Below are 19,269 nucleotides of genomic sequence, written 5' to 3'. Positions count from 1 at the left end.
TGTCCCCATGAACACTAATGTGCAGTATCTGGGGTGACATGGAGGGCGGGAAGTCCTTAGGGGAGCTCTCTCATGTTTGTTTGGGACATGGGTCACCCAGCTTGCCTCCCCACAAGATCCCACAGCTAAACCCTAAACCAGGGGTGGCACTCCGCAGCCTGTGGACCACAGCCAGACGTTACCTGTCTTGTGAACAAAGCTTTATTGGAGCACAGCCCTGCCCATTGGTTTATGTGTCATTCGTGGCTGCCTTGCGGTGCAGCTGGCAGACTTAAAGAGTTGTGACAGGTGATCTGGCCCATGAAGCCAAAATTAATCACTTTCTTGCTTATAGAAAAAGTTTGCTGACCTCTACTCTAAACTATGACTTCTGTCTTTTTTTTTTTTTTTTTTTTTGAGGAAGATTAGCCCTGAGCTAACATCTGCTGCCAATCCTCCTCTTTTTTGCTGAGGAAGACTGGCCCTGAGCTAACATCCATGCCCATCTTCCTGTACTTTGTATGTGGGACGCCTGCCACAGCATGGCGTGCCAAGCGGTGCCATGTCCACACCCAGGATCTGAACCAGCAAACCCCGGGCCACTGAGGTGGAACGTGCACACGTAACCGCTGCGCCACCGGGCCGGCACTGACTTCTGTCATTTTAAAACACCTGATCCTCGAGGTGGAGGAGGGACAACTGTGTGATTTGTCTTTGGGGACGGGGGTGGGGAGTGAAGCCTTTTCTGCCATTTCCTCTCCCCTGAGGGAGGCCAGCCACCCTCCCAGCTCCTTCCTAGTGTCAGGGGTTGGGCACATGCGGTTGGTTGAAGTGAAACATGCGAGTTCTCCAGGGCATCAGCGTCCTGCTGTTTAATTGCCAGGTGTGCACTAACACACCTGCAGCGCTCTAACAAATCTCCACGGGCTGGGTGACTTAGAGCAACAGAAATGTATTCTCCCACAGTCTTGAAGCCGGAAGTCCAAAGTCAGGTTGTCTGCAGGGCTGTGCTCCCTCTGGAGGCTCCTGAGGGGGTGGTAGGTCTTTGCCCTTTCTGCTTTTTTGGGGTTTGCAGGCATTCCTGGTGTCTGCGTCACTCCAATCTCTGCCTCCATCTTTGCACGGCCTCTCCCCTGTGTTTTTTATAAGGGTGCTTGTCATTGGATTTAGGACCCACCCGGATAATCCAGAATGACCTCATCTTGAGATCCCTAACTTGATTACATCTGCAAAGACCCTTTTTCCAAATAAGGTCACATTCACAGATCCTGGGCATTAGGGCATGGACGTATCTTTTTGGGGGGTCACCACTCAGCCCGCTACATCATGAGAGACAGACAGAGAGGCGAGCAGTGTAGAGTGACTGAGTGGGCGCAGTGGGAGCCGGTGCAGACGGGCTCGGGTATGATGTTGGGAAAATTCTGTAAGTGCTTTTGGCCTCTGTTTCCTCACATCGAAAATGCAGTGTCAATAGTAATAGACGCTGCAGGCCGCCCTGAGAATTAAGTAGGAGGATCTGTAGGGGCCTGGCCTACAGGAGCGCCAGTTCCTGTGAGTTCTCGCCTGGCCCTCATCCCCAGCACCCTCCGGGCTGCAGTCCTGAGGTGGGAGGCAGAGCCTGACCCCCTCCCTCTTTTTGTCTCTGCAGCGGCCCACCCATGTGCCCGGGACAACGGTGGCTGCTCCCACATCTGCATTGCCAAGGGTGACGGGACGCCAAGGTGCTCATGCCCGGTCCACCTCGTGCTCCTGCAGAACCTGCTGACCTGTGGTGGTAGGTGTGACCTCAGCACTTTCTGTTGGGGCGCTGGACAGGGGCCTGATTCTCTGCCTGCCAGGTCTCTGTCCAGCATCCTTTTAAAATCATGGTCCCTGTGGCATCTAGTCTCCAAATCAGACTATCTGTTCATTTGTCTTTCTTTCTTTTCTAATAGATGCATTCAGGGCTATGAATTTCCCTCTAAGCACTACTTTTGCTGCATCCTACAAATTTCAATAAGTTGTTTTTTCATTTTCAGTTGGTTCAGATATTTTCAAATTCCTCCTGTGACTTCTTCTTTGGCCCTTGTGTTATTTAGAAATGTGTTGTGTAATCGACAAATAGTTGGGGTTTTTCCAGCTATCTTTTTATTACTGATTTCTAACCTAATTCCACTGTGATCTGAGAGCAGATATTGTATAATTTCTGGCCTTTTAAGTTTGTTCAGGTGTGTTTTACGGCCCAGCATGTGGTCTGTCTTGGTGAACGTTCCATGTGAGCTTGAAGAGAGTGTATTGTCTGCTGTGGTTGGGTGGAGTGTTCTATAAATGTCGATTAGATGGAGTTAATTGATGGTGCTGTTTCGATTGTCTATATCCTTCCTTCCTGCCTGCTTGAGCTGTCATTTACTGACGAGGGTGTTGAAGTCTTCAATTCCAGAAGTGGACTTGTCTCTTTCTTATTGCAGTTCTGTCTTTTCCTTGCCTTCTATCCTTAATCCTCTTCTTCCACCAAGGCTGCATGGGTTCAAATCCTAGCTCTGCCACTTCCCAGCTGAGCTGTCCTGGGCTGGTCACTTGCCCTCTCTGAGCCACTGTTTCCTCCTCTATGAAAGAGAGAAATTGAGAGTGCTTACCTGGCAGGATTGTAATGGTCGTTAAGTAACAGAGCTCTGCATGTGGGCCCTGATTCATGGCACATCGGAATGCCAGCTGTTATTAGTCATGGGGATGGCAGTAATAAAAAGTGACAATCATCATCATCGCCATGATGAAACCCAACTCCCTGGGCTTCCTCTCTGCTGCCCCGGGGCCCTCCCAGGTGACCTTGGATCCTCTCATCTCCCCTTCTCCTCTCTGAGCTCTTGGGGGTCAGGCTTCATCCTCTTCTTGCCCCTCACGACACCCATAGTGTCCTACACACAGCAGATGTTCAGCACATGGCCGTCAGTACGTGGACACCTGTTCTTAGCAGCTTATCCTGTGCCTGAAGAGCAGGAACATGGGGCCTGTCCTTCTGGAGCTTTCTCCCGCCCTGCCTCACACTCTGCCCCTCAAGCTTGGCCAAGAACAGAGGGGACATTTTGTGGCATTCCCCCAGTGAGAGCCACCTTGACCCTCCTGAGCTTCCTGGTGGCTTTTCTCCAAGTTCCAGCCCCAGGGCTCACATGGCTTCGTGGCCTGAGAGTGGCCATGCAGTGCCCACAGATGTCCAAGCTGCCCTGGCAAAGAGGGTCTGTGGAGAGAGCTGCGCAGAGCGCTCAGCTCTCTCTTGGGCCCCAGCCCTGGGCCTCCACACAAGGATGTGCTCCTTTGTCACCCCTGACCCCCTCGGGCTCTGACCCTCCAGACTCGAGGATGCCAGACCCCTTCCTCAGGGCCTAAGAGGTGTGTATTTACTGTGTACCCGTCTTCATTCTTCCCTGGCCACTTCTCCGGGGTTCACAGACGGTGAAGGCCTTGCTGAGGTTTTTGGAGACAACGTGGGCTCCCCTGGAGTGGCAGGAGCCAGGTGGGCGAGGCACAGGCCTGGTGCTTCAGCCTTCTCAGCAGCGCCCCGCCAACGCTGTGTGAGCCCTTCCCGAGCCAGGCGCAGCCACACTGCATACTCACACACATACACACACGTGTGCACACACAGACACACGCACACTCAGAGACACACAGACACACACTCACACAGACACACATGCACACTCACACAATGACACAGACACACACTCAGACACACTCACACACATGTGCATACACAGGCACACACACGGACACACACACACTCTCACACACTCTTATGCCATCTCAGTTACCCCTCGTGAGGAGCCTGTGATGTACAGTGGCTGCTTCTATGACAGGGACGAGGACATGGAGGTTCTGGGTGGTTGGCGGTTCCTCAGGTTGCACAGCTGCTGAGGGAAGCCTGGTTCTACTCCAGGGCTGTCCAACCCCCACCGGTCCCACCTCGCCCCCTCGACACGGCTGCTAGGCCTGTGGGCCCTGCGGAAAATCAGAGCTGGCCCCACGGGAGGGCCAGGGCCCTCTTCTTCCTGGCTGGGGAGTCAACTAAAACAGCATTCAAGGGCACAGGGCCTCTGGGACTGGAGCTCAGGAGGGGGCGTGGCCGTGGCTGGCATCGGGCTATGTTCTTCCTTCGTGGCCCAGCGTGCAGACATCCATGGCTGGATCAGCTCAGACGCCTCAGGTGCCCGGCTCCTGCTGTCCCTGGCATGTCCTAGGTGGCCAAGCCTAGTGGGGACAGCAGCCTTCTTTTCGTCTTGTTCATGTCCTTCCCCAGTCTCATGTCCCCGTTCAGCTCAGCGTGAACCAGGCAGGTGGGGAGGCACGTGGGTTCCAAATGTCAGAAGCTTCCATGCATCGTCACAGCAGGAAATCAATCCTTTGTTCCGTCATCAGGTTTCAAGGGTGTTGAGGACTGTTGGTAAACATTAAAAGCAAGTTCGGGCTGATTTCCCAGCAGTCTCCTCCTTGAGGCCGGCCTGTTTTCTGTGATTTTCCACACAAAGGAGGGAAGGGATGGTGATGGGGGCAGCCCAAAGCCGGGGGGCTCCTCTCGCTTCTCTCTTTTGGCCGTGCCCTTTTGACCGTGCCCCACCTGCGTCCAAGCCCCTAGAGTGACGTTATTCACTGAGCACTGCTGCGCGTCTGACCTGCACTTGGCCTGTGCTGGGGAAGTTGACCCCGAGGGGTGGAGTGACTTGCTGTGGTCATCTGGTATAAGGTTGCCCCAGATGGCCTGTCCTTCGCCCTCCCAGCCTCACAGGGTTCCCTCCACCGGGGGGCCTTCCTCATCCTCCACCCATTCCACTCTCCTATGGTATCCTCACCCTCCAGCCTTTCCTTAGCCTACTTCTCCGCGAGGTGCCCGGGTCCTCCACCAGCCCCCGTGTGGCCAGGGGCATGCTGGCCACGCACAGAATCCCAGCCCCACTGCTCCAGCCACCCAAATGTGTAAGAGGTCTGGGTGCTGACCCCTGCTTTCTGACCCTCCACCTCCTGACAGGGGCAGTGGCTGCTCAGGCGTGGCCAGGCCAACGTGCACACAGACTGTATGCATGGGATTGACATGCCTGTGGGGGTTCCTGAGGCAGGCAGAGGCTCCCTCTGGTGCAAGGGTGATCAGGATCCCCGAGGAGGGGGTCTGCAGTGGTTTCTCGGCGGTCCAGCCGGATTCCCATCCCAGATGGTTTCTGTTCTGCTTGGTGGATTGCCTGCTGCATAATGCTCAGGTTCCCAGTCAGTCCCTTTTCCCTCCACAGTAAAAGAGAAAAAAGAAAATTGATGGCTTCTTTCAGCAAACATTTATCACCGCCCACTTCACTGTGGGCTAGGGGACTGGAGGGGGAGAGCGGACAGGACACTCAGGAGTGGAGACTCCGGGAACAGCACCCGTGAATGGAGCTCCTCTCCCCGCTGTTGGCTGGCGGGCGGCTGGTGATGGAGTGTCTGTCCTCCCCAGAGCCTCCCACGTGCTCCCCCGACCAGTTCGCGTGCGCCACTGGGGAGATCGACTGCATCCCCGGGGCCTGGCGCTGCGACGGCTTCCCCGAGTGCGACGACCAGAGCGACGAGGAGGGCTGTCCCGTGTGCTCGGCCGCCCAGTTCCCCTGCGCGCGCGGCCAGTGCGTGGACCTGCGGCTGCGCTGCGACGGCGAGGCCGACTGCCAGGACCGCTCGGACGAGGCCGACTGCGATGGTGAGCCCCGGCCCCGCCCCCGGCTGGCCCCGCCCAGGCCCCGCCCAGCCCCGCCTCCGGTGAGGCCACGCCCCCTACCCAGGATACGCCTCCGATCCTGGCCCCGCCCCCAGTGATGCCACGCCCCCGACGCTGGCCCCTCCCCAGACCCGCCTCCAGTGAGGCCACGCCCACGGCCCCGTCTCTGGCGAGGCCCCGGTCCCACTCAGGCCCCGCCTCCAGTGAGGCCACGCCCCCTACCCAGGATGCGCCTCTGATCCTGGCCCTGCCTCCGATGAGGCCACGCTCCCGACGCTGGCCCCTCCCCAGACCCGCCTCCACCGAGGCCACGCCCACGGCCCCGCCTCTGGTGAGGCCACGCCCCTACCCCGCCCCCAGCAGGTCCCACCCGGGCGTCTCCCTGGCCGCCTTCTCCCTGGAGAAGCAGCAGCGCCTGGAAGCCACCTGCCTTCCCCTCCGTCTGGCCACTGTAAAGCCTTAGTCCCAGCAAAATCCCCAGGTCGTCCTTAGCTTGGGAGGGAGAGAAGTTAGTTTTAGGCTTAATGAGGAAAAACCCTGCCCTCCGCCCCCAGACTCCCCCGCCAAGCAGTTGGGCTTGAAAGCAGACTGTCAGAGTTAGTCTTTCCTTCCCTCATTTGGTGGAGAGTTTTACAGAAACCCAAGGCAAATCCGCTGGATTTCTGTGGCTTACATCCCTGTAAATCCCCATCCCAAAATCCCACGGAGCCGTCTGTGGGGTGCTTACCCCTTGGTAGTTTCTAGCAACCCGTTGAACCAGAAAGTTACAGAGATTTGTTTAGTCATCCTGGGTCCACTCTGACCAGCAGGATCTTCCTTTAGATCTTGACAGGGAAGCATACATCTCTGGGCCCTCTCTGAGTTTCCTTTTATAAACGACATGGCTCCGTTGATTCCTGCCACATATTGTCAGCACCACCGCCCGCCCGTGCCTGCCACTGAGCTGTGAATGGGTCCCTCTGGCTGCTTCCGCCACAGCCACATGGTGCTGATCTTAGATAACTGAGATGCTGTCTGGTTACCACCCACCATCCCCAGTCATGATGAGCAGCTATTTTGAGGAGGATGAGGACCTGGGGAATCTTCTCCCAGATGTTTCTATAAAGCCACAGTTAAGTCTTTCCAGCTCGCAGACCGTTTGAGAACTTGGAGGCTGTAGCTCAGGTCTTGGCAAACTGCGGGCTGAGGGCCAAATCCAGACTGCCGCTGGTTTTGGTAATTAACGTTTTCCTGGGGCTCAGCTAGGCTTGTTCATTTACACATTGTCTGCGGCTGGTCTTGCGCTAAAGCAGGAGAGTTGAGTAGTGACGACAGAGACCTGTGGCCCTTAAAGTCTAGGTACTTACTGTCTGGCTCTTTTTTTTTTTTTTTTTTTTTTGGAGGAAGATTAGCCCTGAGCTAACATCTGCCAATCCTCCTCTTTTTGCTGAGGAAGACTGGCCCTGAGCTAACATCCGTGCCCATCTTCCTCTACTTTTTATGTGGGATGCCTGCCACAGCATGGCTTGCCAAGTGGTGCCATGTCTGCACCCGGGATCTGAACTGGTGAACTCCGGGCTGCCGCAGTGGAACATGCGCACTTAACCGCTGCACCACCGGGCCGGCGCCTGTCTGGCTCTTTACAGAGCAATTTGCTGAGCCCTGCCATATACCCCCGCCCCAGCGCAGTGTTTGGGGCACATCCTCACAGGATGGCAGGAGCCTGATTAGGGACCATCCACTCCCTCCCCTCCTTCCTAAATGTTTCTCCTGATGAAAAGGCAGCCCCCGCCACCCCCAACCCCATAGCAGGCCCTGGGGCAGCTCTGGCCTCCACCCTCTGTCCAGGGGTTCCCCCCCTGCTGGTTACCAGCACGTCTTCCTACCTGTTGCCAGGACAGGGTCCCCTTGTCTCCAGTTCCCAGAGCGGGACACCCAGGACAGGGCAGGTGGGAAGCTTGGATAGCAAGTATTAGGGGCGGGCGATGGCTGAGCCCCCCGGGCAGCTGCCTTCCTCGTGGGGCTGTAACTCCTTCCGGCCAAGCGTCTAGGAAGAGGAGGGGAGGCCGCAGCTGTGCTCGGTACTCGGCCTTTGTCTGCCTCCTACTCCGGCAGGCCGTGAGCTGCGTGGGTCACTCCCGTAGGTGTTCCCCTGGCTGGCTCTCACCTGCCGCGTAACCTGGGAGGGCCTGGACGCAGGGCTTCCTTAGTCCTGGCCATGTGTGGGCCTCACCTGCAGCAGGGGCCCGAGGAATAGCTCCCCGGGCTGTTGGGGTCTCTGCCCTGCCAGCCCCACCCCAGCACCATTTGGCCTTGGGACAGGGGTCCTCCAGGGGAGGGGGAAGCTGGATTTGCTTTGACCCCTCATCGCAGGGGTCCCATTTGTCCAGTCTGCATTGGAACTCAGACCTTGGTTGCTGGGTCTGGGGTATCGGGGCGGGGAACCCTGGTTGGGGGCCACCTGCTGAGTCCCCCTGGCCGCGTCACGCCCTCCAGCCTCTCTGAACGCAGGGCCCCTCCTTGCAGCCATCTGCCTGCCCAACCAGTTCCGCTGCGCCAGTGGCCAGTGCGTCCTCATCAAACAGCAGTGCGATTCCTTCCCCGACTGCATGGACGGCTCCGACGAGCTCATGTGCGGTGAGCTGGCTTCCACCCACGCTGGAGGTCGCCCGGGCTGGGCTCTGCCTCTGGAGTGTGGGGTCGAGAGGGAAGAAGTGGCTGGGGTCCATGTTCCGGGACTGAGGAGGCTGGGAGGGTGGGAGTACCCGGCCTTGGGGGGAGGCAGGGAAGCCTTCCTGGAGGTGGAGGCAGCTGTGGGGCTGAGCTGGGAGGGGGAGAGGGAGCCTGAGTCATGTGGCATTCCGGCTGGGACAGAGCTAAACATAGGGAGAGGGCATAGGTGGGGGCCTGACTGTGCTAGGGCAGGCTGGAATGAAGCGTCACACATCTGCCCAGAGACCTCACTCAGCAGCAAGATGGCCCCTGATGGGGTGAGGGTGGGGCGTCCCTGGCAGCCTTCCATCTGGCTGATGAGGCGCCTGTGTACGTGCACACACACACACGTGCTGCATGCCCCTTGAGTGACACGGCCTGGACAGTCAGGAATACAGGGACCAGAGGATGTGGGGCTGGGGTAGTTAGGGAGGGCTTCCTGGAGGTGGTGCCTCTTGAAAGGCTGTCTTTGATTCAGACCAGAAGGGAGCTGGAGTCCCAGACAGGAAGTGGGAATGTGTCCAGGTGTGGAGATACGCTACTCCTTTACTGCAGGGGGACCCGGGCTAAGGGCTCTGACTGCAGGAGGGAGAAGTCTCCTGAGTGGGGAAGGAGGAGGGGTCTCCAAGGGTACTCGCTGGGCGCTTTTGTACCTTCATGCCAACCCAGGACAGGCACCTCAGGTACCAACTCCAGAGAGTGGCCTGGGGCCAGAGGGCAGCAACTGGGACCCTGGGGGTCTGAACCCCGCTCCTCTGCTGGGCCAGTGTCCAATCCGACAGTGTCTGTCTCCAGCCTCCAGCATGACTGTGGCCCCAGTAGTCGAGGAGATATTTCTCCTTGTCGCCGGAGCCAGCAGCTTTCCTCTGTTTGGGTTTGTGGCCGGCAGGAGGGCATGCAGTGGGTTGCCCTCAGAGTCCTGGGGCCAACCTGATGGCAAAGTGAATGTCCTTTTGTCAAAGTTCAGGCTAGAGCCTACACGCACCCCAGGTGGCCTTGATGGTGGCACAAGCCCGAGGAGCAGCCCTGAGCTGGCTCCTGGCTTTGCAGGTTTGGTCGAGCCCCCAAGTCCAGGCCCTGTCACCCTCCGCCCCTCATAATGCCCCGACTTTGGGCCTTTCGGGATTCCTGGCCTCTGTGGCAGGCAGGTGTGTGGGGCTCAGCGAAGCCTGCTGGAGAAGGCCCCGGGCCCTAGTGTCCCCGTCAGCCTAGCCCCTCCACACGGGCCCCCGCCTGCTGCCCCACCCCTGTGGCTTGGTGGTCAGCTCCTCGTAACCGGCTCCAGGGGCCTCCTGACCCAGCTCTATCAGGGACATGACACATGGGAGCATCAGTGCACTTGCTTCCGCTGAGAAGGCCCCAGACAGAGGGGGATGGATATGAGGCTGCGGTGGAGGGGTCGCCACTGAGGGGCCATCGGGAAGTAGGTAGAGCTTAGCCAGGCAGAGGAGGAGGGGAAGGAAGTGGAGGAGGAGGTGAAGGAGGAGGAGGAGGAGGAGGTGGAGGTGATGGTGGAGGAGCACATGGAGGAGGTCGGGGGGGCACTCCAGGCAGGCCGAGGGGCAGCGGGTGGGTGATGCTGCCCCAGCCCCAGCGTCTCCCTGCTTCCCACCCTCCGTCGGTGGGCGCCGACATGGGCAGAACCAGCCGTTCTGGGATGCACGGTCTCTGACCCCACAGGAGGGCCGCTCCTTTGTGGCTGATGGACATCTCTTCCTGTCTGTCCTCCGGCAGAGATCACCAAGCCCCCCTCGGATGACACCCCCGCCCATAGCAGCGCCATCGGGCCAGTCATTGGCATTATCCTCTCCCTCTTTGTCATGGGTGGCGTCTACTTTGTCTGCCAGCGTGTGGTGTGTCAGCGCTACGCGGGGGCCACCGGGCCCTTCCCTCATGAGTATGTCAGCGGGACCCCTCACGTGCCCCTCAACTTCATAGCCCCGGGCGGCTCTCAGCATGGTCCCTTCACAGGTAAGGTCACAGGTGAGGAGCCCAGGTGAGCAGGGGCCTGAGCAGCGGTAGGAGAATAGTCTGGGCAGGATGTGGAGGGAGTGGATTGGGGATGCGGCTACCACGCCCTATATTGTGCACATGCAAGACATCACTAATCGATCATGGCTCTTCTGAACCTGTGCTTGGCATCAGAATCCTTCTCAACACAGAGACCTACATGGCCAAGACTCATCCTTTGGCCTTGGAGGTGTGGGGACAACTCTTTGAACTTGACCTTTGATATTCTTATGGGGTGTGTCCTGAGTTATCCCTGGGGGACAGCTGCATGGGGACACACCTCGGACAGGACTTTACCTGAACTGGGGTCTCCTGGGCAGCAGGAGCTGAGGAGGGCCTGCCATGTCTGGGTGTGCCCGGCCCTGACCCGCCTTGTCCCCTCTCCTGCAGGCATCTCCTGTGGCAAGTCCATGATGGGCTCGGTGAGCCTCATGGGGGGCCGGGGCGGGGTGCCCCTCTACGACCGGAACCACGTCACTGGGGCCTCGTCCAGCAGCTCGTCCAGCACCAAGGCCACGCTGTACCCACCGGTGAGTGGGCGCAGGAGGAGGTCTGGCCGGCCGGGGGGCCCCCCACCACCAGCAACTGACCGGGGGACCCTTCTTGTGACCTCAGGATTTCTAGAACTAATGGCTGCCCCTCCACTTCGGAGAATGGGGGAGTGTTCGCTTTCCTCCCTCTCCAGCCCCTCCCTGTGGTTTTTCTCTTTAATGACGTTGTTTTCTATTTAGAAAAAGGTGCTCCTTCCTGAGGAGCGGAAGTCTTGGCCACAATCTCACGGCCTGGGGCTGCTGTCGGGCATCTTGGGGTCTGGGTGGCAGTCTCTGTCCCACGCAGGTGCCCAAGGCTGCCTCTGCAGGGCCTGGTCTGGACCAGGTGCTCAGTGCCCCCGTGTGGGCTTCCCCCCAGCGTCCCCGCCAGGGGCACCCACTTCCCGCCCTGGCAGGCCTTGCTGGGTCCCTGAAAATAGCAAGATGGTTTCCAAAAGGCACTCACGGGGTGACTTTGGTGGCTGAAATGCTCTCTGGAGGTCCCGGCAGCCCGGGTGGAGTGAGGGGCTGGGCCTCAGTGTCGAAGCCCCTCTATAGGTCCCCCCGAGGCTGGCCGGGGAGACCCCTGTTGCGAGAGCACAGCCCTGGGGGGCACCGGGGTGAGCCCAATGCATGGACGGGAGCCTGTGTGTATGCAAACGTGGGTCTGACTTTACGTGGTTCTGTGGTTTTTAATTATTTGAAAGCTAATGTCCTGTGATGATACGCCCTTCTAGGGTGAGGACAGCCCTTTGAGCTTCCTCTGGGGTCTCCAGCAAGCTCCCCCTGCACCCCAGGCTGGGCCTTCCTGCCTTTCTGGATGTCCCTCATGTCTGGGGTGCTGCCGCTCCTTATCGTACCTGACCCTGGCAGGCCCTGGGAGGCAGGGGGCACCAGAGGTTGTCATCTCCCATTCTCAGGTGGGAACTGAGGCTCCCAGGGCCCGACTGTGTTTAGCGGCAGAGGAAGCAAAGAGCCAGAGCCTGGAGCTCAGAATATTCGCCACCATTCCTCTCGCCCTCCCTGCCACTGCCACAGTCTCTCCACTCACGTGCTCTCCGTAACCAGCTGGAATCACCAGGAACCCGTGGAAGCTGAGCCTACCCCAGGACAGCCCCTTCGCCCCCCACGCAGACCCCAGGAGGCCCAGGAAGCTGGCTTCTCCGTCCCCAGGCTCTGCTGGGAGCTGAGGCGATCTTATCAGGCAGCAGGAGATGACACTGACCAGCCGGCTCTTTGTTATGTAATTCACACACCATACAGTTCACCCACTTAGACCGTGCAATGTGGTGGGTTTTAGTATAGTCACAGATATGTGCAACCATCACCATGGTTAATTTTAGAACATTTGCATCACCTCGAAAAGAAACCTCGCATGGAGCCAGCTATTTTTAAGTTAACTACGTGATTTTGCGTCAGTAGGATACGCTCATGGTACAAAATTCGACAGGAACGCTAGAATGTGCGGTGAAAAGACGGCCCCCCACCCTGAGCAGGAAGCCCCTGGTGGCAGGTCCCGTGGCGAGCTGCTGCTTCTCCCAGGGACGATCCGTGCATAAGCAAGTATACGAGAGTATGGACTTTATTTTCCCAGCAAAGAGAATCATTTCTTTACCTTTTGTTTGAGATAATAGATTCTCCAGCAGTTGTAAGAAATAATACAGAGGGATCGCATCTACCCTCCACTGGTTCTTCCTAGTGGTGACATGTCACATGACTGTAGTTGTCTTAGTCCGTTTGTGCCCTAACAGAAATATCATAGGCAGGGTGGGCGGCTTCACCCGCAAACTCCTTTTCACCGTTTTGGAGGCTGAGAAGTCCCAGATCAAGGCACTGGCCGATCTGGTGTCAGGTAGGACCCGGTTCCTGCTTCATAGACAGCTGTCTTATCCTCACGTGGCAGCAGGGTGAGGGGACCCTCTGGGGTCTCTTGTTATAAGGGCACTGGTGCCATTCATGGGGGCTCCACCCCCGAAGGCCCCGCCTCCTAACACCATCCCATGGGGATTCATTCAGCATAGGAAGCCTGGAAGAGACCAACGTGCAGTCCGCAGCCGTGTTGCAGTGTCACTATCAGGACAGCGACAGGCTGTTCTCTGGCCTTATTCAGATTTCACCAGTTTCGCATAGGTACTTTTCTTTAAGACCATTTTTTTAGAGCAGTTTTAGGTTCACGGCAAAATCAAGAGGCAGGTAGAGATTTCCCGTGTCTTCCCTGTCCCCACACGCACACGGCCTCCCCATCATCGACATCCCGTGCCAGCGTGGTGCATTCGTTACAGTCCATGAACCTTCATGAGATATCAGAGTCACCCAGAGTCCACGGTCTACACTGGGGCTCACTCTCGGTGCTTGGACAAATGTACTATGCCATATCCATCATTATGGCGTCATATGGAGTAGTTTCATGTGTACTTTTTAAAACACAAACTGGCGTCTGAAGGTACTGGTAGCTCCTCTGTGAGCCTTGCCTTCTGCTCCTAACAATAAGTCAAAGCTGGTCTTTCCTGAGCTCTTCGCTGCTCCCAGCTGATGCGGAGGCTCTCCCTGTGCTACATGAACCCGACTCCGGGAGGAGGCGCTGTCGCCATCCCATTTTGCAAATGAGGAGACTAAAGAATTGAGTGGTAACTGCCGGCTGGCCCATTTTTTCGGGTCGACCACCCCTACCTTCCCTCTCCCGCACGCACCCTGAGGTTTGTTCTGCTGCTCACCCCGGTCTGGGTCGCGTGATGAAATGTCACACTGTCCTGCTCCATCCCACCCAGGACCTGACTCATCCCTTTGTCCAGCGGATCCACGCAGAGTACACCACCCCGTCAGTCACTTAACAGCCGTCTCGCTTATCAGCTGACTGTCGCGGTATCGCGGTGCTTGTGTTCAAATCACCCTTATTTCACTTAATAACTGCCCCAAAGCCCGAGCATGGTGATGCTGGCAATCCGGATATGCCAAAGAGAAGCCATGAACTGTTTCCTTTCAGTGAAAAGGTGAAAGTTCTCAACTTAGGAAGGGAAGAAAAAAATCGTATGCTGAGGTTGCTAAGATCTACGGTAACTTTTATCACAGTATATTGTCTAATTGTTCTGTTTTATTATCGGTGATTGTTGCTAACCTCTTACTGTGCCTAACTCGTAAATTAAGCCTTATCTTAGGTATGTATGTGTAGGAAAAAGCGTAGTGTATATAGAGTTCTGTACTATCTGTAGTTTCAGGCTTCCCCTGGGGGCCTTGGGACGGATCCCGCATGGAGAAGGGGGTACTCTGTGTTATAGGAATTACACTCTGCACCACGTGGAGGGAGATGGGGAAGTAAGAGTCCAGACCGGGAGTTGGCGACAGAGTCTTGGAGGACCCAGTGAGGGCTCCCTGGTGCAGATGGACACGTGGGGCTCTGCCTGGCGAGCGGGACAGCACACCGGGGCTGTGTAGGTGGAGTCACAAGCCACTCCCAAGTCCCTTCTCTGCCCTGCGGGCAGGGCGTGTGGGCGCGGGCCTGGGGTCACTGTGGTCAGCGGGGCGGCGCTGTCTCTGCTGTCCCCACGATGACCTTTGGGCAGGACGGCTGCTGCTTCCCCTCCGAGGAACAGGCATCCGGGCAGGCGGGGCCGCTCAGCCGAGTGGCCGGTCCAGACGGCCCTGCTCTGTGAGGAAGTCCCATCAGGGGACCCTAACCTCGCTCACTCTTCTTTAGATCCTGAACCCGCCGCCGTCCCCTGCCACGGACCCCTCTTTGTACAACGTGGACATGTTCTACTCTTCAAACATTCCCGCCACCGCAAGACCCTACAGGTACGGAGTCCCTGCAGCCCTCCTGGGGCATAGGAGGGGCCTGTCCCCATTTCCTAGGTGAGGGAACCCAGGGAGGGTCCCGGGTGCGGGCAGCGGGCCCAGCCCTGTGTCCCCTGGCTCTCCTGGACCACGGAGGGCTGCCTGCCCCCGTGAGCGACCTGGGCCTGTGAGTTGAGTCGCACGTTCCCAGTGGGCTCTTCTAGTAGCTCTCAGGGTATTTTGTAAGCCAGGACATGCCCGGGCAGATGTGGCCTTGAATGATGCCACCAGGGAGGGTTCCCACTGTGGCATGGCCAGGTCCCACCCCCAGGAGGGCCTTGGGGACCTACAGGCTGGCTGTCCACCGTCCGGGGAGGCAAATGCACAGGTACCAAGGACTCGGGCTCTGGGGCCGGACTGTGCATGAGTCCAGCTGTGGGACCCTGGCAGTGATGCTCCCTCTCACTGCCTCCGTCCCCATGAGAGCTAGCGTGGCGCCTGGCCCCGGCGGGCCCTTGATGGCTGATCGTTTCCCCCTACATGCCATGCTCCAAGGCCTGCTTGAGCCTGGGAAACCCGAAGGCCCCTAGGCCCCTACCCACCTACCCCACCCTGTCTATACCGGAGTCGCACGCCCCGCCTCCCTGGGTGGGGAGGGGACACTTAAGAACACTGAGCAGAAACAGGATCTGGTTGTGCTGGCCTGCGTCCAGGGGCTGGGGCGGAGCCTCGGGGGGGTGAAGTGAGCCTGCTGGCTGCCACCCAGCCTCTCAGCTGGTAGGGTCCACCCCGCAGGTGCACGGGACCCCTCACCCCCAAGGGAGCTACCTGAAGGGCGGGTAGGGGGTGGGCCCCAGCCAGGCTTGCCCCTAGTGTAGAGATGAGGGCTTTGGCTTGTCCCTGGACAGCCCAGGTGGAGGCAGAAGCTTGGGAGTGGACCAGCCCTTGTCCTTGGTGCTCAGGGTCCCCTGGAGCAGCGCTGCCTCTGAGCGGCAACGCCTGCCACCTGGTGGCTGTTTTGGGAACTCCGGTGCCCGGCAGGGGAGCAGGGAGCTGTGCGGCCCTGGGAGAGGCAGCCCTCTACTGGGGCCCTGCCCTGTTCAGGGACCTGCAGTGGCTCCCCAGTGCCTCAGCATCACGGTCCGTCGGCCTCTGTCCCCAGGGCTGTCACATCTACACCAGCCAGGCCAGGCCTCCCAGTCTACCCCCTGCTGTACTGGTTCTGTCCTGACTTCGGTCTCACCTCTCTTACCTCTTCCTTCCCCACTGTCTGTCGTGGTCCTTTCCTGCCCCCGGGGTCCCCTGAGGCTGACCCTCCTGCTGGCCTCGGGGACTGGCTACCCTTTCCCACACGCCGTGGCTCTTAATTAAACACCCCATGATGCCGCCCCCCCCGCTCAGATCACGGGGCAGCCCAACACACATTCCAGAGTGCAGGAAGTGTTTGAGGGGGTGACATCTTCATAGGGGGTGGTCAGGAGACATCTCCAGGGTGAAGTTGCTTTCCCTGAAGATGGGACCACTCCAGGCCAACTGGTCTCCAGTATTGATAGTAATGATATAATGGGGAAGCGTTGTCAAGCACTTTCTGGTGTCAGGCACTGCTTCTTGCACTTTCCATGCAGAATCTCATTTAATCCTCACAGGCCCCTTTTAAAGTGGGGACTGTTTCACCCTCCCCGGTTTATCCATGAGAAACTGAGGCTCAGAGAGGTGAAGTAAGTTTCCCAAAGTCAACCAGGCAGGCTCTGGAGGCCTTGTTGTCCATAAAGGACCTTGGCCTGGGCTGCCATCCTTGCCTGGTCCAGGGCTCCACAGCCCTGCAGGGTAGGTGCAGGCATGCCCCCTTGAGGGAGGGGATGTTGAGGCTCAGACACCACACAGCTGGGGGCCCCTGTCCCCCTCGGGCAGAAGTGCATGAGAGCCTCCCCGAGTCAAGGTCACACCCCACTTTGGTCGTCCCCGTCAGGCCCTACATCATCCGAGGTGTGGCGCCCCCCACGACGCCCTGCAGCACGGACGTGTGCGACAGCGACTACAGCGCCAGCCGCTGGAAGGCCAGCAAGTACTACCTGGATTTGAACTCGGACTCAGACCCCTACCCGCCCCCGCCCACGCCCCACAGCCAGTACCTGTCGGCCGAGGACAGCTGCCCGCCCTCGCCCGCCACCGAGAGGAGTTACTTCCATCTCTTCCCGCCCCCGCCATCCCCCTGCACGGACTCATCCTGACCTCGGCCGGGCCCCCGGCCTCTCTGCGCCCCTGTAAATAGTTTTAAATATGAACAAAGAAAAAAATATATTTTATGATTTAAAAAATAAATATAGTTGGGGTTTTAAAAACACGAGAAATGTGAACAGTGATGGGGGGGTGGGCAGGGCTGAGAAAACTTTGTACAGTGGAGAAAATATTTATAAACTTAATTTTTTTTAAACATCACTGCCATCCTTTTGTGTCATGTGTGCGTCTGAGTTGAGTGTCCCCACGGGCTGAACAGCACCTCTGGCTGAGTCCTGGCTGGCCATGGGAGCCATGCGCTCGTTCTCCTGGGCGCGGGGTCTCCCCCCGCCAGGCTGCCACGGGGCAGGACTGAGACCTCTGGACAGAGGCTGGCAGGCGGGCCAGCTGCATGGGTGCCTGATGGTGTGCTCAAGAAGGGCCCGCCGTGATTTCGGGCTCTGCTCTTGCCATCCTGAAATCCTGTGGTTTCTGCGAAAGGGGCCCTGCGTTTTCGTTTGTGCTGGCTCTGCAGATGATACACCTGGCCAGCCGGTACCTGCGGCTGACCTGTGTGCTGGCCCAGGGCTGCTGCGGCCATGAGACGGTGCTGGGGCCAGGTGCTCTCCTGGCCCTGCCATCTGTGTTGACCCCAGTGGATGCACTGCCCAGGGCCTGCTGGGTGCCCACCCGGGTGGTTCTGGAGGAGACTGATGGATAAGGCCTGGCCCCTGTCCCTAAGGGTCCCCAGTCTGTGGAAGGAGACGGAGAGGTCAGCACGTAATGGTGTGTCGGCTGTTCTCCCGCTGCCCCCAAAGGCGGGAGGGAACGGCCACATCTGGAGAGGAGGGAGGAAACACAACAGCTGGGAAGGGCTGAACCCAGTCTGGATGTCGGAGGGAGGTCCGAGAAACACCACCGTGTGTAGTGCTGGGTGCACGGTCCCCCTGAGAATCAACACAGAGAGCTGCAACAAGGGCCTCCCAGCGGGACCCTGACATTGAGCCCTTGACCCGCCCCCAGGGCCTGGAAGTGCGAGGGTGGCAACAGCAAGGGAGGGGAGTCAACCAGCTGCTGGACCTTCTCCACGGTGGGGGAGCTCCAGAACACCCTGGGATCCTGCAGCCCAGGTGGGAGGAGGTGGGACGGGGATGGTGGTGGCCATTAGGGCTCCAAGACTACTCGGCCAGGGGACGTAGCTGGGGACGTCAAGGCACAAGCCTGCTGGACCTGGTTCCCTGGTACAGACCTTAGGGGAGGCGCCTCTCCTGCCCCCCAACTACCTGGGAGTTCTCCAAGGTCATGGGTCATCATCGGCAACAGATGGAGACAGATCAGCTGGTGGTGCTGCTGTGGGGACCAAGTGCGGACACTGGAGACGAGGCGACCTGCTACGGGTGCAGCGTAACAGTGGGCACCGAAGCCCAGTCCTGAGTGCTGACCCAGGGCTACCTGTGCCCCCCGTGGGGACCTCCCTGTGCAGACAGGAGGGATCGGCTCTGCCTGGGAAGGCCAGCTTCCCCTCTGACCCACTTTGTCCAGCTGGCCCCGTCTGTTAAGGGAGGGTGCCGTCCCCCAGGATCGTTGGAATGCTTCTGCGAGGTGATGCCTGTGAAGACGCCTCACCCAGTGGGTGCCTGGCAAGTACAGGTCCTTTGTAAATGGAAGCTGTGACCCATTAAAGCTCAGAGAGGGACATACTTGCCCAAGGTCCCACCGCTAAGGACGGGCAGGGTTAGAGGGTGCACTCAGAGCTCCGAGGCCCAAGGCAGGGTCCCCTGCCACGCAGAGCCACCTGTGGGGGCTCAGGCCTCCAAGCACTCTGGGTTCTTGTCCTTCCAGGTGGGCCACGTGCCCTGAGGTGCTAATTAACGCCCGGCAGACTGGGGGGCTTGGCTGACTTGAAGCGGGAGCTGCCTTGTGGGTGCCCCCCAGGAGACCCTCAACTCTCCTGCACTTCCTTCCAGCCATGCATGGTGGGGGGCCCCTGGGAGCACCCCTGCTCCATTCTCCTGCCCAGCCACCCAGCTATCCGGTCCGCTAGGGCCTGCCAGGGATGATGCAAGGGACCGGGAAAGGGTGGCCTGGACTGCTGACCCCCCCAGCTCTGCCCTGCTCTGCCAGCCTCCCAGGTGTGCCCCCCAATAGAGGATGGCTAGGGGTGCCACCTGGTGGCCAGAGGCCACTGCTGGACCCTTTTCAGCCATGCAGTCCGCTAGCGGGAACCGGGGCCAACCTGCTGGCCTCCTACTACGTGCCAGGTAAATCTGCCCACCTTCAGTAAGCACCCACTGTGTGCAGAGAGCCCTACGCTTAAGCCCCATGCCAGGGGACCCAGATATTAGTCAGATGTGGCCCCTCCCT

General features: G+C 58.7%; 1 protein-coding gene across 1 annotated transcript in view; it reads left to right on the top strand.

Annotated features, from left to right (window-relative positions):
* LRP5 (LDL receptor related protein 5) overlaps positions 1-17,127 on the top strand; it is a gene marked incomplete at its 5' end in the record, with an annotated part of 73,598 nt that extends 56,471 nt beyond the window's left edge. The window contains 7 exons of the mRNA XM_046643807.1: positions 1,628-1,753; positions 5,432-5,668; positions 8,177-8,302; positions 10,112-10,348; positions 10,778-10,917; positions 14,612-14,709; positions 16,658-17,127. Of these exons, the coding sequence (XP_046499763.1) occupies positions 1,628-1,753; positions 5,432-5,668; positions 8,177-8,302; positions 10,112-10,348; positions 10,778-10,917; positions 14,612-14,709; positions 16,658-16,919 (1,226 nt within the window). The remainder of the gene's footprint in view (positions 1-1,627; positions 1,754-5,431; positions 5,669-8,176; positions 8,303-10,111; positions 10,349-10,777; positions 10,918-14,611; positions 14,710-16,657) is intronic.
* Between the last annotated feature and the right edge of the window lie 2,142 nt (positions 17,128-19,269).

Source organism: Equus quagga, chromosome 17 (assembly GCF_021613505.1).
Source record: "Equus quagga isolate Etosha38 chromosome 17, UCLA_HA_Equagga_1.0, whole genome shotgun sequence".
In the NCBI taxonomy this organism is placed as follows: domain Eukaryota; kingdom Metazoa; phylum Chordata; class Mammalia; order Perissodactyla; family Equidae; genus Equus; species Equus quagga.
This window is presented reverse-complemented; position numbering and strand designations above follow the sequence as displayed.